This window comes from Primulina tabacum, chromosome 1, assembly GCF_025594145.1.
Source record: "Primulina tabacum isolate GXHZ01 chromosome 1, ASM2559414v2, whole genome shotgun sequence".
Classification (NCBI taxonomy): domain Eukaryota; kingdom Viridiplantae; phylum Streptophyta; class Magnoliopsida; order Lamiales; family Gesneriaceae; genus Primulina; species Primulina tabacum.
In genome coordinates this window covers 58679764-58707160 of record NC_134550.1, presented here as the reverse complement: position 1 = coordinate 58707160, position 27397 = coordinate 58679764, and the positions used below count along the sequence as shown (strand labels likewise).

The 27397-nt window shown below is 36.5% G+C and overlaps 5 protein-coding genes and 2 pseudogenes across 6 annotated transcripts; 3 read left to right on the top strand and 4 right to left on the bottom strand.

Moving 5' to 3' along the window:
- Positions 1 to 75: 75 nt before the first annotated feature.
- LOC142514914 (MLP-like protein 28) lies at positions 76 to 4878 on the bottom strand. Its single transcript, XM_075619777.1, has 4 exons — positions 4638 to 4878; positions 4202 to 4470; positions 698 to 908; positions 76 to 521 (listed from the first exon to the last, which is right to left on the bottom strand). Exons 1-4 carry the CDS (start codon positions 4822 to 4824, stop codon positions 253 to 255), a joined length of 936 nt encoding a protein of 311 aa, XP_075475892.1. The 5' UTR covers positions 4825 to 4878; the 3' UTR covers positions 76 to 252.
- Positions 4879 to 7482: 2604 nt separating this feature from the next.
- LOC142514898 (putative inactive receptor kinase At1g48480) lies at positions 7483 to 9189 on the top strand (annotated as a pseudogene).
- Positions 9190 to 13024: 3835 nt separating this feature from the next.
- LOC142514866 (uncharacterized) lies at positions 13025 to 13789 on the bottom strand. The gene has a single exon (XM_075619776.1). The coding sequence runs from the start codon at positions 13787 to 13789 to the stop codon at positions 13025 to 13027; it is 765 nt and encodes a 254-aa protein (XP_075475891.1).
- Positions 13790 to 14830: 1041 nt separating this feature from the next.
- On the top strand, positions 14831 to 18705 carry LOC142555398 (plant UBX domain-containing protein 2). Of its 2 annotated transcripts, none has more exons than XR_012822398.1 (3): positions 14831 to 16009; positions 17499 to 18153; positions 18305 to 18439. XR_012822398.1 is itself a non-coding variant. In XM_075666248.1 (3 exons), the coding sequence occupies exons 1-3, from the start codon at positions 15140 to 15142 to the stop codon at positions 18560 to 18562; spliced, it is 1407 nt and encodes a 468-aa protein (XP_075522363.1). In that variant the 5' UTR covers positions 14835 to 15139; the 3' UTR covers positions 18563 to 18705. The 2 variants fall into 2 exon arrangements, 1 of the variants encoding a protein (XP_075522363.1); XM_075666248.1 differs by having other exon boundaries at positions 14835 to 16009; positions 17499 to 17777; positions 18305 to 18705.
- A 346-nt stretch (positions 18706 to 19051) lies between these two features.
- On the top strand, positions 19052 to 23701 carry LOC142555388 (glucan endo-1,3-beta-glucosidase 3-like). Its single transcript, XM_075666236.1, has 4 exons — positions 19052 to 19730; positions 21952 to 23202; positions 23332 to 23359; positions 23448 to 23701. Exons 1-4 carry the CDS (start codon positions 19469 to 19471, stop codon positions 23602 to 23604), a joined length of 1698 nt encoding a protein of 565 aa, XP_075522351.1. The 5' UTR covers positions 19052 to 19468; the 3' UTR covers positions 23605 to 23701.
- Positions 23702 to 24038: 337 nt separating this feature from the next.
- On the bottom strand, positions 24039 to 25903 carry LOC142514850 (F-box protein SKIP28-like; annotated as a pseudogene).
- LOC142555380 (dynein light chain 1, cytoplasmic-like) lies at positions 25885 to 27392 on the bottom strand. The gene is made up of 2 exons (XM_075666226.1): positions 27135 to 27392; positions 25885 to 26252 (listed from the first exon to the last, which is right to left on the bottom strand). Exons 1-2 carry the CDS (start codon positions 27366 to 27368, stop codon positions 26097 to 26099), a joined length of 390 nt encoding a protein of 129 aa, XP_075522341.1. The 5' UTR covers positions 27369 to 27392; the 3' UTR covers positions 25885 to 26096.
- Between the last annotated feature and the right edge of the window lie 5 nt (positions 27393 to 27397).

The window sequence follows — 27397 nt, the reverse complement described above, 5'->3', positions numbered from 1 at the left end:
CCTTATATGATGAATTAAGATGGTTTGATTTTCACTTTAAGTTCTATAATTTGTCCAAAATTTTAAAAAGAAAAAGAAGAGAAACCATGGATTATTTACTTTAGATAAGTGCGAGATACAACAACAAACCTTCACCAATCACCACGCAAAATAATATACAAATAACCATCATAATATATATGTGATTAAGCACTTATTTCATCATCATCATCATCATCATCATCATCATCATCATCATCATCATCATCATCATCATGGCTTGAGATGGTGGCTCTCGATATCTCCTGTGAGTTTGATGCAAAGTCCCAAGAGTGTGAGTGGATCTTCGACATCTTCTTTGAGTTTCTCGTACTCCAAAGTCCATGTCACCAAATCGATATCTCCATGAGTTTCCACGTGAAATGTTGCATAAAATGTCTTGTACAATTCCAGCAGATCACCTTCGATCATTTTAAATCTGACTGATCTCTTTTCTTCATCGATCGAGTCCACTATCTCCTTCGCCACTTTCTTCTTGCCATCTTAATCATCACAATTCCAACTCGAGTTTTACAATAAATATATGAAAATCGAGTCAACGTACGAAAGCATCGATTTAAGTTGCTTTTAGAGTTTCATTACATTGTCTCGTATTTCATTTCACCTCAACTCATGTCGGGATATGGAACAATATATATATAAAATAAAAGAAATGTACCGTGAGTGTAGTTCCAAATGAGAACTGAACCAGCAGTTCCCAAATCTCCTTGATGCAAACCACAGCCTTGAATGATTTCAGGGCTCATGTTGGATATCTCGTGCGGCATATATCTGAACACCTCATGAAACACATCTCCGCCAGACTTGTACTCTATTTGGGCACTCAGTTTCCCATTAAGACCCATCTCCTGCTGCCTCACTATATAATATAATTATCACTTACTGCTGTATCGCTGCTACGAGATTTGGCCATCTATTTATTGATGGAAGCCAGTGTGTTACGTGTATGACTTGTATTATTGAACAAAAATAAAAAAATAAAATTAAACAATCTTTTTTAAATAATAATGGTTTATTATTTAAATTTTTTTACGATTTAAAAATATAGGAGTGCATGTAATCTGTATATATCATGGTTGCATGCAATATTTTATTGTTTTTTTATTCAACTTGGTTTGCAAGTTGTATTATTGCTCAAAGTTAAGACTATGTAGATGTTAACGTTTAATTTAATTTTTTAATATCAATATTAATTCAAAAATTATGTTTAGTAACCTATTTTTTAATGAATTTTTTGTATGTTTCTATGTCTTCACTACAACAAAAATGGCTTTTCGCAGCGCGCAAATTCTCTTTCCGCAGCGCACATTGCACGCTGCAAAGATGCAAGCCGTTGAAAGTTCAAGATTATCCGCGGCGTAAATGTGCACGCTGTTGATACTATTATATATACATGCCGTTAATACAATTATCCGCAGCATAGCGACGGTTTTTTAATCGTCGCTAAAAGTAGCGACGGTTTTTAAACCATCGTTGATTCCATTTCAGCGATGGTTTTTAAACCGTCGCTAAAATGAGCGACGGTTTACGAATCGTCGCTGATTCAATTTTAGCAACCGTCGCCGATTCAAATTTAGCGACGGTTTTTTTATATATTCCGTCGCTAAAATATTCCGGCTCACAGAGTGCGGACGTGGAGCATCGTCCGTGCTTACGAAAGATGGACGTTGCTCCACGTGTGCACCGTCTGTGCTTCGTAAGCACGGATTGATGTATTCTTGCAATTTTTTTTAAAAAAATTATTTTTGAAATTATTTTTAAAATAACCCTGTATTATTGCTCAAAGTTAAGACTAGGTAGATGTTAACGTTTAATTTAATTTTTTCATACCAATATTAATTCATAACTTATGTTTAGTAACTTGGAAAGTAAAAGTTTATTGGTGAGGTCTATATATAGGTTTGGTTCGAAAAATTATAGGAAGAAACGTTTATCGTTTTATGAAAAATTATAGCTTATTATCTTTTAAACATTACATCAATTCAAGCATCATATTTCGATTGTTCCATAATTATTGCACATCAATTATCTCTTTCTTCCTAATTGCACTAATTGCAATTATTATGAATCAGAATCGTGACATTGGCTCTGATAATAGGATCCAGTTTTTACATATTCACCAAAAATTTTAAATAATGATAATGATAAAACTCAAAATCTTTTAAATTATATAATAATTCTAACATCATATTTCAATTAAAATTTATAACGCATACAACAGTACTCATATGTTGGATGGACATGGTCAGTGATAAATATTTGATTGTCGGGTGGGGAACAGTAAGGTCGGGTGGAAAAATCAATCTCGGAAAAGCCAAGGCCATTTTTTATAATTAAGAGTCACCTCAGAGATTTTCTTGTTTGATTTCATGGACAACACGATCTATTAAAAATTATGCAAATTTATTTCGTGTCGTTCCAATTATTTTGATGGGTATATTATATTATTTGATTCATATATCAATGTTAACACCCATTTAACACCCACTCTCCAATGTGAGTGGGCGTAAGAAAGAGTGTGGAACGTTCATATGTATGAACGCAAATGAACGCCCCCGTGTCAGTTTTTTTTTAAAAAAAATTGGATAATTAGCGACGGTTTTGACCGTCGCTGATTTGCTTACATACCTAATGTTTTCAAATTTTGAATTTCGATTTTTTTTTAAAAAAAATTCATTCAAATTTTGTTTTTAAATTTTGACTTTCAGATTTTTTTACAAAAAAATAAATTTGTAATTTTTTTAATTTTTATTTGTAAACCATTGTATATATTTTATTTTTTATTTTAAATATTTAATTGATGAATTTGAATGTTTAAAAGAATGTGGGTAAAATAGATATATTGTTATAATGAGTATGTGGAAGTGGGACCCATAAATAATGAGTTTGAATGTTAAAAGTAATGTGGTTAAAAGAGATATGTTGTTATAATGATTATGTGGCAGTGGACCCCATGCTTTTTGATGAGTTGGTGGGTGTTTAAACATCCAACGAATGCGGATGCTCTAAGGGGTCATGGCCAAATTGATTCCAAAAATAACAAAAAACCAAAAAAAGGTCATCTCCGAACTGATGCTTCCATCAATCATCCATTAATATTTTAAAAAGAGTGAAGCGTCACGAAATGCGAGCTCCAAACTTTTCAGACTTAAAAAAGATTAATATGAATTTAAGCATAAATTGTTTTTTATTTTATTTTAATATAGTTGTAATTACGACAAATTTAAATTTAATGCATTAATTCTTATATTTATAAAATTATAAAAATCTCAACATTATAATCTTTACTTATTTTTTCAACTAAACCACATCAAAAAATGCTAAATATTGGTCAAATCATTGTCCGATTATAATTTGAATTCTTCTTCATTCGTTTTATCTTGGTACCATCCGATAAATCATATTTTCATCGAAGTTCTCTCGAATATTGTAATTAATATCACTTATATGTTGTAAAGGTTGATCTCCACCTCATCTTCTTCATCACACTTTTCAAATATCCAAGATTGAGCACTGCTAGTATTACTTGCTAGTAAAGTCTCAACTTTAAATTTTCTCTTTTTCTTATTAATTAGTCTTGCATTGAATCGGACATATACTAGATTATTCATCGTTGTAGTTAAGTAAATGATTTTTTTGCAATCCCTTTCAAATTTGGCACCTCATTGCCATAGAATTCCCACCAACTATCAATTTTTTATTATTTTAAAAAAGACAAAAATATAATGAATATTTGGTAACAATAACATATAAACAACATGAAAGCAAGTAAATATATCTCTATTGCAAGCAACTTGTGCCATAGGGCGAGGACTGACCTATGATTTTATCTTTGATTGGGTTGATTGGATTAGATTATTTTAATAATTCACAGGATTATGTTACAATTTTATTTATTGATTATTCATCATAAATCAACTAATCAAGTTGTTAGTTATTTATCTTATATTATTTATTATTATTATTTATTCAACATTATTCTTCATCCTACTCAAATATTTTAATAATCACAATATTATTTATCCACACAATTAGATCAACCCAACAAGCGAAACTTTAAAGTTGACATTCGCGATATTATTTATCCAGACAATCACATCAACCCAACTAAACTTTACATTAAGTACTGATATTCCGGACAGTTTCTGCTCTTATGTTTTTATTTAACACTGTAATGATGGCTGTCGACGTCTTTCACTGTTTTAACCAACAGTTGGAGCGAAGTAAATGGTTCTTCAATATCTTCATTCATCTTCTCATACTCTAAGGTCCATGTAACTAAGTCGGTATTTCCACTTGTTTCCACATGGAGTATGACTTTAAAGCTTTTGTAAAACTCCATCAGATCCCCTTCGATCACTTTAAATGTGATCGATCTCTTCTCTTCATCGATGGCTTCTATTATCTCCTTCGCCACTCTTTGCTCCCCATCTATATATATGTACATGATGCAAGTAAACATATAATTTTGGACCAAAAGTATTTCTCTTAATGGATTTAGTTAAGGAAATTAAAATAAAAGTTATTTAATGTATATATCGATCTAAAAATCTCGATGGACCTTGTGCGATAATAGATCATATATATTTTGGACTTACCAATCATGTAATTCCAGCAGATGACAGCGCCAATCTCACCCCAACTTCCTTGATGCAAGTCGCAGCCCTGGACTAAATTAGAACATATTTTTGATACTTCGTGTGGTTTGTGTTTATAGAGTTGATGAAACACATCTCCACCACACTTAATCTGGATTTGAGCACTCAATTTTCCAGTAATACCCATTTTTTTTTAAAGTGCAAATTCGTGAGTGTTGGGTCTCTAGCTTTGACTCCACTATTTATAGGTAGCTAGGTCATGAAAGGATTGGTAAATGTGTTTCTAGTTTATAAATTTGTTGATAGCAAAGGAATTTGTTCCCCAGAAGAAAAAGATATGTTCAAAACGTGCAAATCGCATTGTCCACCCTAATGTCATTGTCACAGTCATGTCGTCCTCCAATCGACAGAATTTTTTCAACTTATTATACGTGTTGACTCACCATTTTCAGTAACTTCAAGAAATTGTCACGCAACATGTATGTACATACTGAGTTAGGTCTATATTAATGAGGAAATTTGGCTGCCACGATGTAAGAATGTTGGTGACGAATGATGATGGACCAAGCGTTAGCTAACCAACCTGCAGCCTCATTAGACAGAATGACTCGCGATAAATAAAGAATTAATGAGATCTAATTACATTCAGTACTTACCAAAGAATTATAGTTTTAGTTTGCATGCATGCCAACAGTTTTATCATGCAGATCCAACTGTATGAAAGTGTGAGTTGTAGACTCGGCCGCTCGAATCAAAACGAAATCGTTCTCCAAAAACTTGAATCAAACCAGTTTTTCCATTTTTTTGCTATTTTCCAATATCATGGCTTACCAAGTATCAAATGTACGTGTTTCATTTTTCTTTTTGGGTTGACATCACTTGCGAGAAACGATATAGGATACTCGAATCCATCCGGTACTTATTTAAAAATTGCATGATGTGAATGACAATTTTTAAATATGTATGATTTATTTATCCTATAAAATATTTAGAACGATCGATATTGTCAACAGCAATGAACTTCACATTTTCTTGCGATGATTATCTTCATAAATTTTTAATAATTGAATCCAATAATGTCATTGTAGTTCTGTTCATGCGATATAAAAAATACTCACACATGACTCATGCAACTACATAAAAAATTTATTTTGAAATAGATATGTTTGACAAATTTATTTCTAAAAAAAATCTTATCCTAATTAATGCGGTAGCTTATATGAAAATATTTTCTTAAAACATACGGGCCAATGGTTATTCTGATAAGACTCATTCATACATCAAAATGAATGGACATTTTCAGCTCTCAAATAAAAATCCAATATCATCCGCGCGTAAGAGTGTGTGCCATCCCAATTCTCGACCTGAATTTGTGTGACAGAAGGTCACAGGCCGATGATGCCCGAGATATTTTGGTGATTTTCTCGTTGTCCCGAGTCTGGAAGCTTTTACATTATCATGCAGGCTTTATCGATGACATCTTCTTGCGCGCCACACATTTATACCAACCCCCATCCTGTGACATACTTCTTCACACATTTATAATTAATAACTCGATCGATTCTTGGTAGAAGGAACTGTAAACCCCTTTTTTTTCCTTCTCTATCTGCAGTATCGACCAAAGTCATCTGGAAGTCGTGACTTGTGACTAGTGACGTTTCATGAGTTCAGTTATACGCTTTCTTGGATTGTTTTTATTCGTAGCGACTTTTAGTTCTGCTATCCTTGCCTTCTTGGTATGATCCTTGCCGACACAAACTGGCTTCAAGGAATTTCTATTGCAGCCCATTTGATGCATGGGTTCATTTTACATCAAATTTTGGATTTACTTTGCCCACGGTTTTGTTTTCATATTTTCATCGAAATTATAAAAATTTATCGGATCGTCTATTATGTAATTATCATTATTATTAGGCAAGATTTTTCCTTTTACATAAACTATTAGATAGAGTAATTGGTGTTTTCTTGGACAAAAACTTGTGTTAGACGATCTCATGGGTCGTATTTTGTGAGACGAGTCTCTTATTTGGGTCATCCATGAAAAATTATTATTTTTTATGCTAAGTGTATTACTTTTTATTGTGAATATCAGTAGGGTTGAATTGTCTCATAGATAAAGATTCGTAAGATCGTCACAAGAGACCTACTCGCCTTCTTGACTATGTAAATTTTTATGACGTAATTCCATGACGGCAGATATATTAAAAAAATATTGTTGTATGAGTTTTATAGATCGAAATTTCTTATATCTTCGAAAATTCGTATTAATGATTACCTTTGAATTTAAAGAGTGACATTACTATAGTTTATATATTAGTGTCAAATTTGACTTGAGATTGAGGTCAAAAGTTGAATTTATTTATGTTGTCCGGTGGAGCAACATGATACAATCAATTAGAGAATCGACCAACTTTTTACTCAAATGTTTCAACACCTAAATGCCTAACAAAGAATATCTCAAGTCAACTCAATATTCACATCAGTGGATCGAAACTGTAGATATATACAACAAATTCAAGTGAGGTGGTTTTCTTTAATTTTAATGAATGAGACTTAAATTTTACATTAAAAAGACATGCGCATTAAAATAATTTTTTTTGGTCTTTTATAGAACTTCAAAATTAATCACCATTAAAGAGAACGTTTCACCAGAAACACACCGACAATAGACATAAACAAGCCGTCAATTCATGCAGTCTTGGCCGAAATAAAATGCACACATTGATTACGACCATTGACTCCTTGCATTAAATTCCATCGAATGTCTCAAAATTCCTAAAACCTTAAAAACACAAAGTCCTGCATATTCTCGCACTAAATTCTCCTCAAATGGACATTCCCCCACCAACTTTACTTCCTCCTCCTCTCTTTAACTTTCTTTTCTCACATACTCCCCGCCCCAGCAGATGATCGTGTCGCCCTCCTTCGCCTACGTGTCTCCATCCGTGGCCGGACCCTTCGATGGAACACAGCTGACACCACCCCATGTTCGTGGGAAGGCGTAAAATGTGATAACACCACTAACCGTGTGATCGCCCTTCGTCTTCCGGGAAGTGGCCTACTCGGGCGTCTGTCATCCAATACTATAGGCAACTTGACCGAACTCCTGAGTCCTCAGCCCCCGCCATAATGCCCATTCAGGTCCGATTCCTTCTGATATAGCCTCATGTTCTCAGTTAACTGATCTTCACTTGCAAGGCAACAGCTTTTCGGGGGAGATTCCAGATAGTTTCTTCACTTTGACAAATCTTTTACGTTTGAATCTAGCTAGAAACCAGCTCTATCTCAGGGGACCTGCCATTCCGTTTTTATAATAGCCTGGCAAATATAAGAACTTTGAATTTAGAAAACAACCAGTTCACTGGATCACTTCCTGATTTGCATAGCATCAGTTATCTTAGACAGTTTAACGTGTCTTTTAATGGTTTGAACGGTTTGATTCCTCGGAGTTTACATAAATTTTCTGCTCAATCATTTCTTGGAACTTCCCTTTGTGGTGGACATCTTGTTTCTTGCACCAAAAACTAGATTTCAGGTGAAGCAGTTGCCGGGATTGCTATAGGAACAGCTATTGGATTTCTTCTAATTCTTATATTTTTATTCATTTTACGGAGAAAATACAAAATTAAAAAACTATCCCACGGATACCGCCTTCCCCGGTGAAGGAAGTCTATAGCAATAGCAGAAGACGAAAACATATCAAACAGTAGATTTTCTGGCCGAAGCCCTTCAAATGAGAGATTGTTCGGTGTCAACAAGAATGATAGGCACGACGGATTCATGTTTTTAATTTCTGGACGATGGGAAAATTGTCACTTTGCAAGAGCTGTTCTGGTCTTCGGCTGTGATTTTTCGAAAGGGGAGTGTTGGATCAACATATAAGGCGTATTTAGACGCTGGATTTCAGGTGATTGCGAAGAGGTTGAAAAACGTATCAGTTTCGGAGCAAGAATTCAGGTTGAAAATCGAAGAAGTGGGATCATTGATGCATGAGAATTTGTTGCCCGTAAATCGGCACGTGGGATAGAACGTCTCCACTCCAACAGCCCATGCACCACGCACGGGAACATCAAATCATCCAACATCTTCCTAACAAACTACTACAACCCTCGAATCACCGAATTCGGCCTCACACAACTCGTTCCTCCCGCATCCACCACAAACTGTTATCGAGCCCCGGAAGTGACCGACACACGCAACACCACACAGCCTGCGGATGTGTACAGTTTCGGGGTCATACTGCTTGAACTTCTGACTAGCAAATCGCCTGACGAGGCTTTGGCTAAGGAAGGGATCAAGCTGGCGAATTGGGTGGAATCTGTTGTTGAAGAGAAATGGACAATCAAAGCGTTCGACCCGGAGTTGCTTCGGTGCCAGAATCACGAGGAACAAATGGTGCCGCTCTTGCATTTGGCGATTTCCTGCACGTCGCGGTCTCCGGAGAAGAGACCATCCATTGCCGAGATCGTGCGGAGGATTGATAAATTACTTGAATTATATAAATATTCATAATAAAAATCTCAAACATGTTAATTTTGATAACTTTTTTTGAGACGATTCACCCTTTAAGAAAACGTGAATTGAGGAGAAATTTTTTCTTGTCCCTTTTCATTCCAACAAAACCAATAATATATACAATTTATCTTTCCAAAGAACTCCCCAAAATCATTCATAGAAAAGCTCACAATCAAAGGATACAAATATATATATACCATATTTACAGCTACCTCAATATTTACTATACTTAGTCACCCAATACCCCCTCAAGTTGGAGCATGAAGGTTTCGAATGCCCAGCTTGCTTAGAAAATGATCGAAATGACGTTTGCCCATTGCCTTGGTGAAAATGTCAGCTAGTTGCACATGTGTGGACACATGGGATGGAGAAATATTTCCCTTCAAAATCTCGTCTCGGATGAAGTGACAGTCTACTTCAATATGTTTTGTCCGTTCATGAAACACCGGGTTCTTCGCCATGTGCAACGCAGCTTGACTGTCACAATAGAGTCGCATGGAATTGGTGTGTATAACACCAAGGTTGGACAAGATTGCCTTTAGCCATTTCAATTCACATGTTGTAGTGGCCATGGATCTATATTCTGCTTCAGCCGATGATCTAGACACCGTATGTTGCTTTTTAGTCTTCCAAGATATTGGGGAATTACCGAGAAGCACAAACCATCCTGTGAGTGATCTCCGAGTCACAGGGCAGCTAGCCCAGTCTGAATCGCACCAGCCATATAATTGTAAACCACAATCATGGCGCAATAGAATGCCTTGACCTGGATTACCCTTCAAATATCGAACAACTCGAAGCACAGCTTCCCAGTGTTCTGCCCGTGGTTGTTGCATAAATTGCGAAAGCACATGCACGCTATAGGACAGCTCCGGCCGGGTGAAACAAAGATATATGAGGCGACCCACTAGACGACGATACCTTTCTGGGTCATCAAGCAATGTTCCATCAGCTAACATCAACCGATGATTTTGCTCCATAGGAAAGCTAGCAGGCTTTGCTCCCAACAGTCCAGCTTCGGAAACTATATCCAGAGCATAATTACGCTGGTTTAGGTAGATTCCATCAGGGCTCCTAGCAACTTCAACACCTAGGAAGTATTTCAAAACTCCCAAATCTTTCAATTTAAAACAATTATTCAAATAGGTCTTGAACCTTTGTATGGCATCATGATAATTTCCAGATATTATCAAATCATCAACATAAACAAGGACGTTGATTTGTATGTCTCCTTGCTGCAAAGTGAAGAGCGAGTAATCAGAATATGATTGTTTGAATCCATACCCTTTTAGAGCTGCAGACAGTTTGGCGAACCAACATCGTGGTGCCTGCTTTAGCCCGTAGAGTGATTTCCGAAGCTTGCATACCATTCCTGGACGTTGAACTTCGAAGCCGGGAGGCAATTTCATGTACACCTCTTCTTGAAGGTCTCCATGAAGGAAAGCGTTGTGGACATCCATTTGATGCAACTCCCATTGCTTTGCCGCTGCTACAGCTAAGAATATGCGCACTGTAACCATTTTGGCCACCGGAGCAAATGTTTCCGTATAGTCGATCCCCTCCATTTGATGATTACCAAGAATTACCAGCCGTGCTTTATGACGCTCTATGGTGCCATCGGAATTGTACTTTATCTTGTATACCCATTTGCAGCCAAGTGCCTTTTTCCCAAATGGCAAATATTCCATCACCCATGTCTCATTATCCTCCAAGGCCTTAATTTCATTCCGCATTGCCTCACACCACCTTTCATCCCTCACTGCTTCAGAGAATGACACGGGCTCATGGTCCGCAGTAATGGCTGCAAGAAAATTCTGATGCCGCACCGAAAATTTATCACAATTCACATAGTGTGCTATAGGATAAGGCGTACCTGAGGCATGCGTTGGAGCTGGTGAAGCGGTGGAGGGGCTCAATTTTCGGATGGTATTAGTGATATAATCGCGTAGACGAACAGATGGCTCTCTCAGTCGATGTCCACGACCCAATTGTCCAAGCTGCTCCCCATCAACGATGTCATGCTCATTTTCTCCAGACACTTGGGCTGCTACCTCTTCATTTTCTCGAGCGCCTTCTCTTTCATTTTCTCCAGGACACCTCCTATCAACCCCTTTATCTGTTCCTTGATCAACTATATCTCGTGTATTGTGTGAAGTATGATCATCACAAGTGCTCCCCACAAATTCATACTCATCATTTGCTACTGCTTCAGAAATAGCACTTCCTTCAACAACCTCTTGAGCAAAAGGAAATTCTGTTTCGAAGAAATCCACATCTCGTGAGACAAAATATTCTTTTATATCCAGATCGTACAATTTTCATCCTTTCTTTCCATGTGGATATCCGACAAATATGCATCGGCGACTTCTGCTTGAAAATTTGTCCATTTTCCCTCTTTGGTTGTGTGCGTAACACAAAGACCCGAACACTCTAAAGTGTTCATACGAAGGCGGTTGTCCATATAACATTTCGTACGGAGTTTTTTCATTCAAGACTGAAGAAGGGGTCCTGTTTATTAAGAATCATGCAGCTAATACACATTCTCCCCAAAATTTAATAGGAAGTTGCGCTTGAAATCGCAGTGCTAGTGCTACATTCAAAATGTGCCGGTGTTTTCTTTCTACTCTTCCATTTTGTTGTGGTCTTGCGGTACAAGAGGTTTGAAAAATAATACCGTGTTCAAGAAAGTAATTCTTCATGCAAGTAAACTCAGTCCCATTATCACTCCGAACAGTTTTGACTTGCTTATTATATTGTCTTTCCGCCATTGCGAAGAAATTCAGCAAAGTACGTGTCACCTCTTTCTTATCAATCAACAAGAATATCCATATAGCTCTAGAATAATCATCAACTATTGTCAAAAAATAAGAAGCACCACACGAAGAAGGAATTTTGTATGGACCCCACAGATCACAATGAATAAGTTCAAAGACATCACTGGCTTTATTATCACTCAAAGAAAATTTGTTTCTAGTCTGTTTTGCCCGTTGACATACATCACAAGCTTTATTCAACGTCACGCTATTTCTACCATTTCTAACAGAGGGGACTAACTTGGTAATGTCCATAGAGGGATGCCCTAACCGCCTGTGCCAATGATCAAGAGAGTTTGTTCCATTGGTCTTCAAAGCCTTCACACATGATGCCTTCCGAAAATGATAGAGCCCGTCCCTCCGCTTACCCGCACCAATCAGCATCCTCGAAGTGCGGTCCTGAAAGACACATATTTTTAGTGAATTGGGCAATACAATCTTATTCATCTATCAATTGCGACACGGAAATCAAATTGCAATTTAAACGGGGCACATAAAGAACATTTTTAAGTTCCAAATTAGCATCAAGTTTCACTGATCCTTCCTTTGTGGCAGCTGCGTACTGTCCATCCGGCAATCCCACAGGGCATCCAGACAGTCCTCGTAGTTTACTCATATTCTTCAAGCTCCCAGTCATGTGATTGGGTGCGCCTGTGTCAATGATCCATGGATTATTTATGTGATTACCTGTCATTTTCTCACTTGTACTTGGTTTATGATTGTTCAGCATTTGAAGAAGGTTCTGCCACTGCTCATTACTCAGGCCGGCCAAACCTGATTTTTCTGAGTCAGTTTCAATTACCGCCAAAGTACTTGCAGTTCCTTCTGTGATCTGAGCAGCATTGGCCTGGACTGTTCCACTTCGTCCACGCCCAGTTCCTGTGCGTTGTTGTTGTTGTTGTCCTCCCCTACCACGTCCACCAGCTCTGCCTTCACCACGAGGACGGTCACCCCACCATTCTGGGTACCCAACAAGCTGGAAACAGCTTGTCAAATCATGGCCTGTTCGGTTGCATTTCGGGCAGATCATTGTATTGTCTTTTGTCTCTCCGCATCCCTTCAATCTGGTGTTTGTTTGAACAGCGGTCCAATGACTTCTCCTCGTTCTTCCCTTCCACGCGTGATGATCTTCATTCTCTCTTCTTGGGCCAAAGCCAAATATACTTTGTTCAAAGTCGGCAATGGTTCTGTTGCAAGTAGATTGGATCGAACAGTACCATAACTCCCTTCATCCAATCCCATGAGAAATTGGTGTACCTTTTCTTGTTCCCGACGCTTCTCCAATTTTGCCGAGAGTTTGCACTTGCACCCAGTGCAGGTGCAAGTTGGGATCTGATCATAATTTGCTAGTTCATCCCAGAGAGCTTTCATCTTCCCATAGTAAACAACCATGGACAGCCCGTGTTGTTTACATTCGTTCAACTCGGTTTTTATTTGTTGAATCCGAGGTCCATTTGCAATGTGAAATCGTTCCTCAATATCTTCCCACAGATCCTTTGCGTTCTCCATATGCGAGATGGTAGAGCGCAGGTCAGGTTCGATTGTGTTCCGAATCCATGATACTAACATGGACTGAACAGTCCACCAGTCTTCTAATTCGGGAGATCCTTCCTCTGGTTCTGAGATGGTCCCATCCACAAAACCCCATTTTCTTCGAGCTCGCAGCGAGGTCCGGATAGATCTCGCCCATTCCTCATAGTTCTCATCACCTCGCAACTTAACTTGCGTGATGACGTTTCCTGGATTGTCATTTGATGACAAATCATATGGGGAGTTCATCTTCTTCCCAATTTCATTCTTTGGTGGTTTATCAGAAGCATCCATAGCAATTTGAGAGGATATATGGCACGAAAAAAATTCAAGGCTCCGATACCATAAGAAAACGTGAATTGAGGAGAAATTTTTTCTTATCCCTTTTCATTCCACCAAAACCAAGAATATATACAATCTATCTTTCCAAAGAACTCCACAATCAAAGGATACAAATATATATATACCATATTTATAGCTACCTCAATATTTACTATACTTAGTCACCCAATACCCTTAATTAATTACCTCTTTGCTTTTTGCTATTAATCAAGCAAAATATAAAGCTTGGCTGTCTTAAGCAACTTTCTAGTTCAAGACTTGTGGATGAAAATTATAACTACTAATTATTATGGGGAAAATGCGAGTTTATATCTTAAAAGACAAAAACTTGTGTGAGATGGTCTCACTAGTCGTATTTTGTGAGACGGATCTCTTATTTGGATCATTCATGAAAAATTATTACTTTTTATGTTAAGAGTATAACTTTTTATTGTGAATATCGGTAGATTGACACGTCTCACAGATAAAGATTCGTGAGACCGCCTCACAAGAGATCTATTCATCTTAAAATCCATTATTACTATTATTAAGGAAGAAAAATATATTATAGCGGTGTGTTTTATTTAGTTGTTCATAAAATACTTTTATATAAATAATTGTTAACTACATTCTATTTTGATTTTTTTTACGTTAAACATGAACACAATTACTTTTAATGTTCTTTTTTGGTTCCATTATAAAATTAAACACTCTTAAAGAATAATTTCAGACAACTATTTATTTTTATTTTTTGTAAAATTTTAAATAAGTTATAAATTATTTTATTTATTTGGCACATAAAAATAAAAAATTCTAATATTTTAAACTTATGATTGGAAAAAAGTTGAAATGAAGTGTAAATTATACATCATTATATACGGTATCATTTGTATAAAATAAAATTATATTCTAGATTAGATTTATATGGAAGAATTGCTAGTAATTACTAATATGTAGAGAAGCGGGAAAAATCGCACTTGCTAAACACGCTAACAGCTGGCCGCCTAGTCTCCCGTAAACTTCCACGACTCCTTTCTTGGATTTCACCATGGATTTTCTTGCATCTCTTTTTCCACAAGTCTTCATCCCATGTCATTGGTATGCTAAAAATTCATCGCATTACATGTCGCAAATATCCTGCTTTTATTTATTTTCCAGTATTGAAATCCCATAAATTCACTCATTTTTTTGTCTAATTTCCGGTAGTCTTCTTCAACAGCTACAAATCATTCTCACACGTTTATTTAGCTCTAATTAATTAATTCGCCGTGTTCTTTGGCCTTTATTTTTCTTTTCTTTTCAAATTCTTGAAATTGTAAGAGAATGGATGATGTGAAAGACAAGATGAAGGGCTTGATGAAGAAAGTCAAAAATCCCTTTTCGTCCTCAAATTCTGGTAAATTCGAAGGCCAAGGTAGAGTTTTGGGCTCTTCTTCAAGTCCCGATCAATCTGTATCATCATCTTTGTTTAATTCCAACGCTTTACCTCAAAAGACGAATAATATTTCTGAATCTTTATCTCGGAAGGTAAGCAATAGTTCTGAGCAGAAACTAGAGAATAAGAAGCCTGAAATATTGGCGAACAAGAATGGAAACGAGAAGGATGGTGATGCATTTGATCCATTTAATTCATTGATCACTTCTGGGAAAAGGAATCCGCACGGGTATTCTTTGAAAGTGTTTGAATGTCCGGTTTGTAGTAGAGTGTATAGCTCAGAACAGGAGGTTTCTGCTCATGTTGAGTCTTGTTTGAGCAGTGCAGATTCGAGTAATGAAAATGGTGGCGAAGAATTGGTGGGCGGTGAAACCCGGTTGCAGGATTGTGTGAGTGCATATGTATCTGGGAAGCCGAAGGATAGTTCGATGGAGGTGGTGATGAGACTTTTCAAGAATGTGGTGGCAGATCCGGAAAATGCAAAGTTTAGGAAGATAAGATTGGGGAATCTTAAGATAAAGGAGGCAATAGGGGATGTTCCGGGAGGGATTGAATTGTTGGAATGCATTGGGTTTGAGTTGAAAGAAGAAGGTGCGGAGATGTGGCTTACGATGGAAGTTCCTTCCGAGGATCAGCTTGGTTTAGTCAAGAAAGCTATATCTTTGCTGGATCCAAAGAAGGATGAAGAGTTACCATCCACTGTTCCTGCTAAGATCGAGGAAGACCTTCAGCCACAGAAAGTCAAGGTGGATAGACAGGTGTAACTCCAATTCATCACGTATTATGTTTCACATTTTAATAACATTTGCTTTTAACTTATTTAGTAAAAATGTTGTCAATCTGCCTTTGCTTTTGGTTCAGCATATATCATGAGAATTTTATGTGAGTCTTTTTCTTTATTCAACTACATAACTCCTTGGTTCAATGTGATCGGTTGATAACGATCATAGCCGTGCAGGCCTAGAAATTATTGATAGTGCTCACTAATACCAACAGATGAAGAGTGCGATAGAGAAGGAAATCTAACTAGTGGTTTATGAGAAGTTGGCACTCCTTTCTGTGTTTTATGGAGTGTGTAGACGCGTGTAGATGCGAGTAGGTATCTATAATTTATTCAACAAACAGAAAAGATATTGAATTATATTGCATTATTCATAATCTTTTTTAGCATTTAGGAGAATCGTATGCATTCACTCAGAAGCTTGGAAAGAAAAGTAAATTATGTGATACCTATACCTAAGAGCGTCATTTGAAAACCTTTATTGAAATTTGAATGACCTTAAGTAGGAGGTGAAAGAAGCAGTTTATGAAGGGATTGAATGTGCTGCAATTTCTTTGAAGCTCTCTCTTGTTTGCTAAAAAAAGCATAACAAAACAAAGCAAAAAAAATGGTCTCTTTATACTTTGATGCCTGCTATCTGAAACAAACATCTTTTCTACTATCACAAGCTTCACTTGCTGTTAGTGAATTTTACAGGTTCTTGGTACAATAAACTAATGGCAAACAAACTCCCATACTCATGATGATAATGTGAATTATTCAACGTAACTGCACTATATTGTTAATTATTAGCATCAGTTGAATGAATTGTGGCTAAGAACAAGGTGTTACAATTCAATTGTCTTCTGTCTAAGTTATATGTTTGTCATGTTAAAAAAAAGGTTATATGTTTGCTTGTTATAATGTTTAATATGTTTCGCTTTTTCATGCTATCTATTGATGTGCAACCAGGTGGATTAGATGCTATTTGAGTCAAAATATATACTAGTATACTTGAATCGAATAATCAGTGACACTATGTATTTAAATGGAACTATGATCGTCTGTTTTAGAATCTTCTTTCATCAGATACTGATTAGAAAGATCAAATGTTTTTTTCTATGGTTTGAATTTTTTTTAATTCATTCGCATCATTTTGGTTGCTTTAAATTTCTATGGTTGTCCATAGTTATGATTATATTACAAACCTTATCTGGTCAAACATGTGGTAGCATCAGTTAATTTCACAACATTAGTCTCTTCTTCATTCATGCTTTTGGGGAAAGAGTTCTCATTATTGAAATGGATAATTCTTTAAATGCTTATTGAATTTTAATTTTAAAGCTAAATTTAGAATGTTTTCAACTTTATTTTCTATAACTGGCGGCACGATATTGCATTGTAATTTCTCTTTCCTTGTCATGTAATATGTCACACGACTTTAAGAAATCTGTTCTTACCAGTTCTCTATGTTCTCATCTATTTAGGTTCGAGTGTTCTTTTCTGTCCCTGAGAGTGTAGCCGCAAAAATTGAGCTCCCTGATTCATTTTACAACCTTTCGGCTTTGGAATTGAAAAGGGAAGCAGAGATGCGGAAAAAGAAATTGGAAGATTCAAAGCTTTTGATCCCTAAATCATACAGGGAAAAGCAGGCAAAATCCACCAAAAAAAGGTACAAGAGAACTGTCATTAGAGTACAATTTCCTGATGGAGTGGTACTTCAAGCTATTTTTTCTCCATCGGAACTTACTGGCGCTCTGTATGAGGTTAGTCCTCTGGTATTGTCCTGTTATGTACATGAATCTTAAATGTTATTTGGACAAACACTTGAATTAACTTAGAATTCGTGTGTTTTGTGTTCCTGAAGATTTCTGCATTCCAGCTGCTACTTCTACTTCATTAATCATGTCATTTTTCTTCTTGTAATTCTCTTTTTTTCGAATAATTTATTCCCTGTACATGAATTTCTTTATGAGATCTTTGAACTTTTGGGTATAGTTTAGTTCGATATGATTAACTTATAGGCCTATATCTGAAACCCCTTTATGCTTGTAATTAATGTTATAACAATACCTGTTGATTCCGAAGATGAAAATAAATAAGAGCGTGTCGTATGATCTTGGCCTCAGATGATCGAAAATGGTGGTTTTTAGCTGACAAAAGTCTGTCAATATTGTCTTTCGCAAATTTATTTATGTTAACGAACATACAACAAGCCATTGCGCCCTCCATGTTGCTTTCATGTAGTATACTTTATCTTGTTCTAACTACATTCATTTGGTTTTTACCTTAGTTTGTGAGCTCTTCGTTGAAAGAACCAAGCTTAGAATTCGAGCTGCTACACCCAGTTTTGGTAAAACGTAGGGTAATCCCGCATTTTTTGGCGACAGGAGAGAAAGCGGTGACACTTGAAGATGAAGATTTGGTTCCTGCAGCCCTTGTCAAGTTCAGACCCATCGAAACAGACACCATCGTTTTCACAGGTCTCTGCGATGAACTCCTCGAACAAATCGAGCCCCTTGTGCCTGATTCCGCCGTCCTCCCATTGTAATCTCAAATTTCTCCATTTAAGAACCAAAGTTCATCCTTCTTTTTTCAGTCTTGCGCTATATTGTTGAACTCCACGGTTTTCAATTATTTTGATGATTAATTCGGGTGTAACGAGTTTAAACTGTAATACTAGATTGCACGGAATACGATGTTCTCTCTAATCCTCTGATTTTCCAAATTATTCCCGAAGGTAAGATTTTTGTTTATCCTCTCTTTAAACGAGAGTAGCATAAAAAAATCACTTTTGGTATTTTGGTGTACTTTTCCCAAAAAACTCGTTCTTGCTTGACGCACGTCTCTTGGTCAATATACATTTCCATTATTATACTTATTCTTCTACTATGAAAAAAAAAATGAAAAAGAAAGAGATTCGACAAAAAGCCCAGATTCAACATTATTTAAGAAAAATAACTTTATGGTTGGGAGGGACTAGGAAGTTTTGAAATAGGTCTATGATTTGAATTTTGAAGAAATGAAGGGGTAATCTGAAATTAGGATCTGATGAGGTTGAGCGCAAGTTTGATATGCGGGGCATGACAAATGACAAGTGAATGGAATCCAGCTATCTTTATTATTAATCCTGGCAACCTCGTGTCTCGCGAAATCTTACTCCCAACCCATCGCAGTAATTAACATATAGAACCCCGCAGGGTCAAAACCATAAATTTTTCAGTACAAACCTGAACCTTTCATTCGTCAATGTTCTGAATGATCAATCAAAGCACATAAAGAAAAAGGAAAAATTCAATCTTCACCGTCGGATTTCTGACACACGCAACTCCCTCATTTTTTTTCTTTTGTATTTTAACTCCTCTTGTTTTTTTTTTTGCTCACCACTCTTGTTTTTGTGTGTGATAATTTTTGTACACTATAAAGAACGAATACAGTAGATTCAGACAACAAACAAATGTGTGTCGTTACACTTCACTCACTCTGTACCAGGCTTGGGTGTTGGCATGCGATTTCCTTCCTCAACAGCACGCCACTCCCCCTTTCTTTTACTTTGTCTAAAGCTATTTTCTTGGCGGTGTTCTCCTTGGGGGTTTGCGAAAGAGGTCCAAGATTCGATCTTTGGAGTTCAAGAGGAAGAAATACAGGGAAACGGTTCATGGGTTTATTGCTTCTTGCTCTTCTCTTTCTGGTTTCTGCTGCTGCTGCCGCTGATGAAGGTTTGTGCTTTTTTCTTTCTCAACTTGCTTGGGTAAACTGTTCTGTGTTTTTTCTTCATTTTGGCTGCTTTTGCTGATTTTTTAGTTCTCTTGTCCCTCGCATTTCACTTATCGTTGAGTGCCATTTTTGCGATCTTGTTCCTTATCCATTGCTTGTTATTTGGCATTTTCATTCTGAAAAATATTGTCCTGTATTCATTTAGCTGACTTTAGTCAATATGATTTTGGTGGGAGTTACGCTACAGTTAGTTTATTTCTAACCATATTAGGGTATTGTGCAGTTATGCTCTGCGAACTAAAGAATAATTGCATGTTGAAGATATCGGAAAAGTTTACTTCTAATATGGAATTTTTTCCTGAATTAAATCCTTCAATGTCTCCCTGGACAGATTTGAAACAGCTCAGATTGTTTTCCGTTTAGACGTATAAAGTGCATTATAGCTTTAAATAAACTTGGGGAGAATTATTGCTCTCAGTTCGGTTCTATTCATGTCATTTCGGAGCCATTTTGTCATTTTTACATATTAATATCTCATATGTCAGCAAGTGACAAATCGCTGACAGTGCAGTTCCATATTTAATAGATGAACCTACATTTCTGTTTTTTAATGCACTTGGGATAAGTCCATATGCGATGTTTCTTTCGTGTACAGGTGCTTTCATGTATGTTTATTTTTTTTACATATGCTATGGCAATAACTTAAATATCAAAGTACTGAGGCAATCTTGGATGTCTCACATGATATTTGTTTAAATTTCATAGCAAAAGTCTGTGGTACATTTTTGCATTTTTCCTTCTGAAAAGCTCTTTGGTGGCATGCATGATACGAGTTGTTAATTTCTAGGAGTTCTGAAGTTTCTTGCACAAAAGGATATCACTACCCGCAATTGGAGTGTGAACATTTATTCAAGTTTGTATCTTGGTTGATAATGAAATGTTTATAGGTCATTTATTTGATGAAATCAGTCGAACTCAATTGAATCGTATCTTTTACCCCATGGATAAAGCACCAGCCAGTTTCTGTCTTAAAGTTAGTCACATATATAAGAACTTTTTGTATTGCTTTATCCATGGGGTAAAAGATACGATTCAATTAAGTTCTTTGACTGATTTCATCAAATAAATGACCTATACCCTTAAGATTTTTCACGGAACCAATCATTTCATTATCAACCAAGATACAAACTTGAATAAATGTTTTCTGTCTTAAAGTTAATCACATATATAAGAACTTTTTGTATTGCTTAACTGGAGTATCCTGGACACTGAGTATATGGCAATATGTGTAGAAGATGGTGTTATTGTATGCTAATGATGTTTCTGTGAAGAAATGCTGGTTGGAAAAGATTTCAAGTTTCAGTCTTTAGTTCTTTTTACCATTCTAATTTTATGTTACAGAATGATTTGTCTATGAGTTTTCTTGGAAAATGTTGTTCGTGCTAATTGTTAATATCATGAGTAGGATGATAGGTTTCAGGATTTTGTTTATTCCTCTGTTATTTTTTCTTCCTCTTATTCTAGCTGGCGCATCTGGTTCTTTGATTAAGATTGCATTTCCGTAATTCTTTTTTGCAAAGTTGTTTGTAATTATCTGGCTCTGGTCTTAGACAGTGCAATGTTGCTTTTTACATCATAGTTTTTAAGTTGAGTGATTAAGATTCCGACCAAACTTGCAAAGTTTTTTACTTAACAAAAAATTCTATTTCCATTTCATATAGAATTCACGTACTATTAAAAATATACAGTCTTATTCATGGGACTGATAGCATATACATATACTTTAGAATTAACTATGAATGATCTGCTTGATGATATTGCATTTTAAGACAATTTTTTTAAAAATAAAAATATTTGACACTGGTATTTTTCCAACTCAAATTGGCTGATCACTTAAAACATCTCAAATCTTATACATTCAAGCCCGACTCAAGATTTGAAATTTCCACGCTTGCCTCCAGTGATTGAGACAATATTACGACTAACGGGGGTGAAATTTAAAAAATAAAGATTCTTTCAAGCATATGGGGGTCAAATCACTTTTCCTGTTTATGTTTTCTTAGATAAATATATTCGACTTCAGGAAAATTGTGATATGAATTGGGAAGACTGCCACTGGTAGCAGCAGTTCCTTTGTCCGCCAGCACTTCCCTCAGTTGATTATTTAAGCCCATTGTCTGAACGTATAACCAATCTTTTTATGGCTTTATTTCTTATTTTCAGCTTTCATTGGTGTGAATATTGGCACAGCACTCACTGACATGCCAAATCCAACTCAAGTGGTGGCCCTTTTGAAGTCTCAACAAATCCGCCACATCAGGCTTTATGATGCTGACCGAGCCATGCTACTAGCACTTGCTAACACTGGAATTCAGGTTACCATATCAGTGCCAAATGACGAGCTTTTAGGCATTGGGCAATCTAACGCCAGTGCAGCAAATTGGGTTTCTCGCAATGTTCTTGCACATGTACCTGCCACCAATATCACGGGAATAGCTGTTGGATCTGAAGTCCTTTCCACTCTATCAAATGCAGCTCCAATCCTAGTCTCTGCCATGAAATTTATTTACTCTGCACTTGTAGCCTCGAATCTTGATTCCCAAATCAAAGTTTCTACTCCACATTCTTCTTCTATAATCCTCGACTCATTTCCACCCTCCCAAGCTTTCTTTAACCGTAGCTGGGACCCCGTCATGGTCCCATTACTGAAGTTTCTACAGTCCACGGGATCGTATCTTATGCTTAATGTTTATCCATATTATGATTACATGCAATCCAATGGTGTGATTCCATTGGATTATGCTTTGTTTCGTCCACTTTCTCCTACCAAGGAAGCTGTAGATCCCAACACACTTTTACATTACACCAATGTCTTTGATGCAATTGTAGATGCAGCATATTTTGCAATGTCTTATCAGAACTTTACGAACATCCCCATTGTAGTGACTGAAACAGGTTGGCCTTCCAAAGGCGACTCTTCCGAGCCAGACGCCACTCTCGAAAATGCCAACACTTACAACAGTAACCTCATCAGACATGTTCTTAACACAACGGGTACCCCAAAGCATCCTGGGATTGCAGTTAGCTCGTACATTTATGAACTTTATAACGAAGATCATCGAGCAGGGCCAATTTCAGAGAAAAACTGGGGGCTCTTCAATGGGAATGGGGTTCCTGTTTATATTCTCCACTTGACTGGTTCCGGAACGGTTTTGGCAAACGATACTACAAATCAGACATATTGTGTTGCAAAGAAAGGTGCTGATCCGAAGATGATACAGGCAGCATTAGATTGGGCTTGTGGTCCTGGAAAAGTTGATTGCTCTATTCTTTTGCAAGGAAAACCGTGCTATGAACCAGATACAGTTGTGGCGCATGCATCATATGCTTTCAATGCGTATTATCACGGAATGGCTATGACTGATGGAACATGTGACTTCAATGGAGTAGCCATAATCTCTACCACTGATCCAAGTATGACACCAAAACTTTCTCGTGTTGAACTTCAACAGATTTTATTGATTAAAACTAGAAGAAATTGCCGTTAGTTACTGTTGACACTGGTTTTTGTATATATATACATATATTTATTTTCTGGTGCAGGTTATGGCTCTTGCATTTATCCGGGAAGGTATGGAATGATTCTTTTCCTCCAAATAGATGCCAATTGTAATATGCTGCTGCTGAATTTTTCTCAACATGTTAAATTTTATTTGCAGTGAAGGAAGAAATGGAACCTTGGTAAATGGCACAACTCTTGCTTCTGCATCCAATTCCACGATATCTGGCTGCCGTTCACAACATTTCCATCAAGAAAATATTTATATTCATGTTACAATTGTTGCTTTAGTAATCTGGTGTGCCGTGTATTTATAGTAGTATGAAGAATCCTGTCATGGTATTTTTGTAGTTCAACTGAACTAATGCCTAGAGACACTTGGTTTTTTATCTTCAGCTCACCCATTTTTGTTCACTCTGCGAATTTAAGGGTGGGTGATATCGTGTGTGAAATTGATGGATGATAAGCAACAAATAATTGATTCCTTAATTTGTGCAAACAATGCAAGTTGTTCAGTTAAATCGATTGATATAACCATCCCTTGGTTCAAGTGTAATGTAGGTTCTCTTTGATCTTTGTCTAAATTTAAGAATGATGCATTTGCACTTTGTTACGTCAAATATGATGACTCAAATTTAAGATTGCATTGTATGTGGGATTTTTCCCTTGGTGACCAAGTCAACAACGATGAGAGCATATTGCATTGATATCTGAACGATTATAGTTGTTTTCGCTACATGTAATGTGATTTTATCCGACCCCTTACCTTACTTAATTGCAGAATATACTCGCGTGCTCTATGCTTGGCCAAATTCGAGTTCTTATCATGCAATTTATTAGCAGACTACTTATACTACACCATTGTAATAAAACTATACAAATGAGGGGAAAAAAAAAAGACGATGTCCTGACAAAAAGTTTCTTCTACTCTCTTACAAGATGTAATTCGAATGGCAAGAATCACATACAAATCCTTCAGAAGCCGCAAGCCTCCGCTATAAGCAAGCATGTTCGTTACAATATGGCTTATTACAAAAACAGCATTTTGGAAGCTTGAGCCAACAATCCAAGCACAAGGAATCTACACAAGCTGCTTCTTCGAGTTCATCAATATCGTTGAAGCAAACTCCACATTCTTTGCATCTCGGAATGCAAACATCACAACCCCTACATTTCTTCCCACAGACTCGTGGGCAGTCAAAAACCATTCTTACTTCATCGCATATTGGGCAGACACCGCATCAATTGTATGATAAGGATCTTGGTGTGAAAGGGAGTTTCTTGTGATAAAAGATCTTGGATCAGTTTGTTTGGGATTTAAGGTTTGGGTTGATTAGCTCTTGAAGAGTTTCAAGTTCTTGTTTCTTGATGCCATAGATGCCATTGATTCTGAGGCTGTTTAGATTGGGATTTGTTTGTGTGGGCAATTTTACTGCTGTGATGATTCCTTCTGCTGACAAGCTTGTGCAAGATGGTACATGGAGCTGCAAGAATAGACTTGAGTGATGTGAAAAATATATACACAAGGAGCATATGATATAAAAATAGTAGCATAAATATCTACTGATCAAGCGACGTCACCTCTTCAAATGAAAACGGGGAAGGAAACGGAAGGTTAAGGATTCAAACCCTTCAAAACTCTTCTTCCCCGAGCAAAATAAAATTAATTAAATTAATAGCAGACGAAAAATACTTGAAAAAACTCAAAAAAGAAGAAGCCAGAGAAAAACATCAAAAGAAACACATGATATTGAAGAGATGATCACTTCTTTCTCTCCTCCAGTAAATTAGCATGTATAGACACGACCAAACTAAAACCAATAAGTACCGGTCAATTTTCTTATCATATCACAAATTTAAAATATATTTCATAAATTAAAGCATTTCAGCAGTAAAATCACGTCATATTTTCATGCATCAGGTGATGTGCTAACATGAGATCAAAGCTAAATAGTAATAATGAGTAAAAGACAAGCCTTGTGAAATCAATAACGAAAACATATAAAATAACGGGAGAACAAAGGCTACACCTTGCTGATAAAAGAATTTTGTACCACAACCCTCAACAACCCCTCATCTGTAATCTTCACGCAGTTCATTAGAGCCAGGACTTGCAACCGGCCTTTTGCTTTCCACGCTGTTTTCATAAGAATGTCATCTGAAATACGAAAATTCAAAGGCTGGTCCACAACGTGTTGCATCCATGGCAATATGTCTTTGTTTATGGCATCTCTAAGTGATCTGCAAACTTGGGACATGGCCAAAAGTTCAAACAGAGGAAGATAAGTTAAAACAAAGAAGATTGCTTCATAGGGGGGTGATATTTGTTCTAAACAATTGTTCTGTCCTCTGTTTTCCTCCACTCATATGATTTCTTGGTTCGTGGATGCTTGAAATGGGAATTTGTCAGAAGTTGGATATAAAGATTTGTCTCGGCCAAAGGAACTTAAGCACGGATTGTGGTTTGGAGAATTGGATTATGGCGGCGTATTAAACTTGTATTATCCATTTGTAACAAGAAAATCACCTTCACTTTCTTGGTCAAATTTACAGAAGTACCCTCCAATTTGGTTCAGGAAAATGAGGAACGGCTAGTATGCACACAAGCAACTTCATTAGCAAAAAATACTCGAAAATATGTTCACAAGAAATAATACAACACAACATTAAGATGCCAATTACTAAACAAAAAATCATGTGGTGCGCATTCGTTTTTTCCATGGAAAACACGTTATATATCAATCTGTACATTTCTCAAGTTTCAGGGATCATAAAAAAAATGTGTCGGGAATGAACAATTCAGCATCGTTCATCGATCCAAAGGCTCCACAACAGTCTTGAAGAGAAGAACATAAACTTTATCTATTGAGAAATACAAAAACCCTCCCAAGGAATGTGTGACATATGAACCAAAGCTAGTTCCAACGATGCAATCCCAAGCTGGACCATATCTAGAGTCAAAATCCTGAAAACCAAACAAAAGCTAACTGTATAACTAGCTTGTCCTGTGAAATAAGCATAAGACGCAAGCCAAATTGCTCGGTCAGAGCTAAACTCGAGATCATCTTTGGCTAAGTTCGAGTAGCTCAGTCGAGTAAGTCGAGTGGGAGTATAAATTAAATTTTTTACCTTTCTATTTTTTAAATATCAAGTTCAAGTAAATCACATATTTACTCTAACTTAGCCTTAAATCACATATTTAACAACTAAGTGTATAACGATTAAAGGGCATTTTCATCAATTTACTGCCGAACAAGCTCGATTGATGTTAAAAAAATTCAAGATAGTAATCAAGTACTTTGACATTTACTCCACTTGAAACCGAGCACTCAAAGATTGAATTTTTTTCTGGTTTGCCATCGTAGTCTTAAAGGTAGAACTTGGAAGATAAATGTTTTCACATTATTCTTTCTTCAATCGATTAGATATTCAGTCTGATCACAGGAATTTCACGTAACAAAGAAGGACGGGGTTGAAAAACAAAGTGAGAAAAAGCACAATAAATTAGGGACTGCGTATTAGTAATTTTGACTCAAAAACAAACCCAGTTCATCAATGTGATCATTGAACTATAGATATTTTCATTAATTTTGTATGTTCAAAAAAACTGATTCCATAATCATATGGATTCAAGAAAAACCAACGGAAAACAAACAAATATCAATACCAAATTCCATGCATTTAAGAAAACAATATACGATAGTCCTTTAGACCAAGAAAACCAACAGGGGAATTTCATCAAACTCCCTTTGCTCGAAAAAAGGAAAATAATCTTAAAAAAACACAAAAAATTATGCCATCAATTTTTAAACCCATCAGCAAGGAAAAAGAAAAGCGTATATATCACCTTCTTGAGCGCAAGGGCGAGGCGTTTGCTATCAGGCTTTCCTGAAGGCATGGAATCAAGATTATTTCTTGCTGTTTTAAAGGCGTGATCTTGCAAAGACAGGGTTATGTCCGAAGCCCTCAGGCGTATATCCATGCAAGCATTTTGCTGTTTCTGACTAATGCTTTTTTTCTTCTGAATCAAACTGTTCAAGAATTTGCTCCTTCTTTCTAATTCCTCCTCTGCTCCCTCCATTTCACTGTGGCTTCTTTATTTATTGTGAT

Coding starts and splice junctions, on each gene's coding strand:
- LOC142514914 (XM_075619777.1), bottom strand. CDS start 4,824: ATGGGTATTACTGGAAAATTGAGTGCTCAAATCCAGATTAAGTGTGGT. Junction 4,471..4,637: donor CTGCTGGAATTACATGATTG/GTAAGTCCAAAA, acceptor ACATATATATAG/ATGGGGAGCAAAGAGTGGCG. Junction 909..4,201: donor GCCATCATTACAGTGTTAAA/TAAAAACATAAG, acceptor AAGTGATAATTA/TATTATATAGTGAGGCAGCA.
- LOC142514866 (XM_075619776.1), bottom strand. CDS start 13,789: ATGGATGCTTCTGATAAACCACCAAAGAATGAAATTGGGAAGAAGATG.
- LOC142555398 (XM_075666248.1), top strand. CDS start 15,140: ATGGATGATGTGAAAGACAAGATGAAGGGCTTGATGAAGAAAGTCAAA. Junction 16,010..17,498: donor AAGTCAAGGTGGATAGACAG/GTGTAACTCCAA, acceptor TCATCTATTTAG/GTTCGAGTGTTCTTTTCTGT. Junction 17,778..18,304: donor TTACTGGCGCTCTGTATGAG/GTTAGTCCTCTG, acceptor TTTTTACCTTAG/TTTGTGAGCTCTTCGTTGAA.
- LOC142555388 (XM_075666236.1), top strand. CDS start 19,469: ATGTGTGTCGTTACACTTCACTCACTCTGTACCAGGCTTGGGTGTTGG. Junction 23,203..23,331: donor AATCTCTACCACTGATCCAA/GTATGACACCAA, acceptor TTTCTGGTGCAG/GTTATGGCTCTTGCATTTAT. Junction 23,360..23,447: donor TCTTGCATTTATCCGGGAAG/GTATGGAATGAT, acceptor TTTTATTTGCAG/TGAAGGAAGAAATGGAACCT.
- LOC142555380 (XM_075666226.1), bottom strand. CDS start 27,368: ATGGAGGGAGCAGAGGAGGAATTAGAAAGAAGGAGCAAATTCTTGAAC. Junction 26,253..27,134: donor TCGCCCTTGCGCTCAAGAAG/GTGATATATACG, acceptor TTTGGTTTTCAG/GATTTTGACTCTAGATATGG.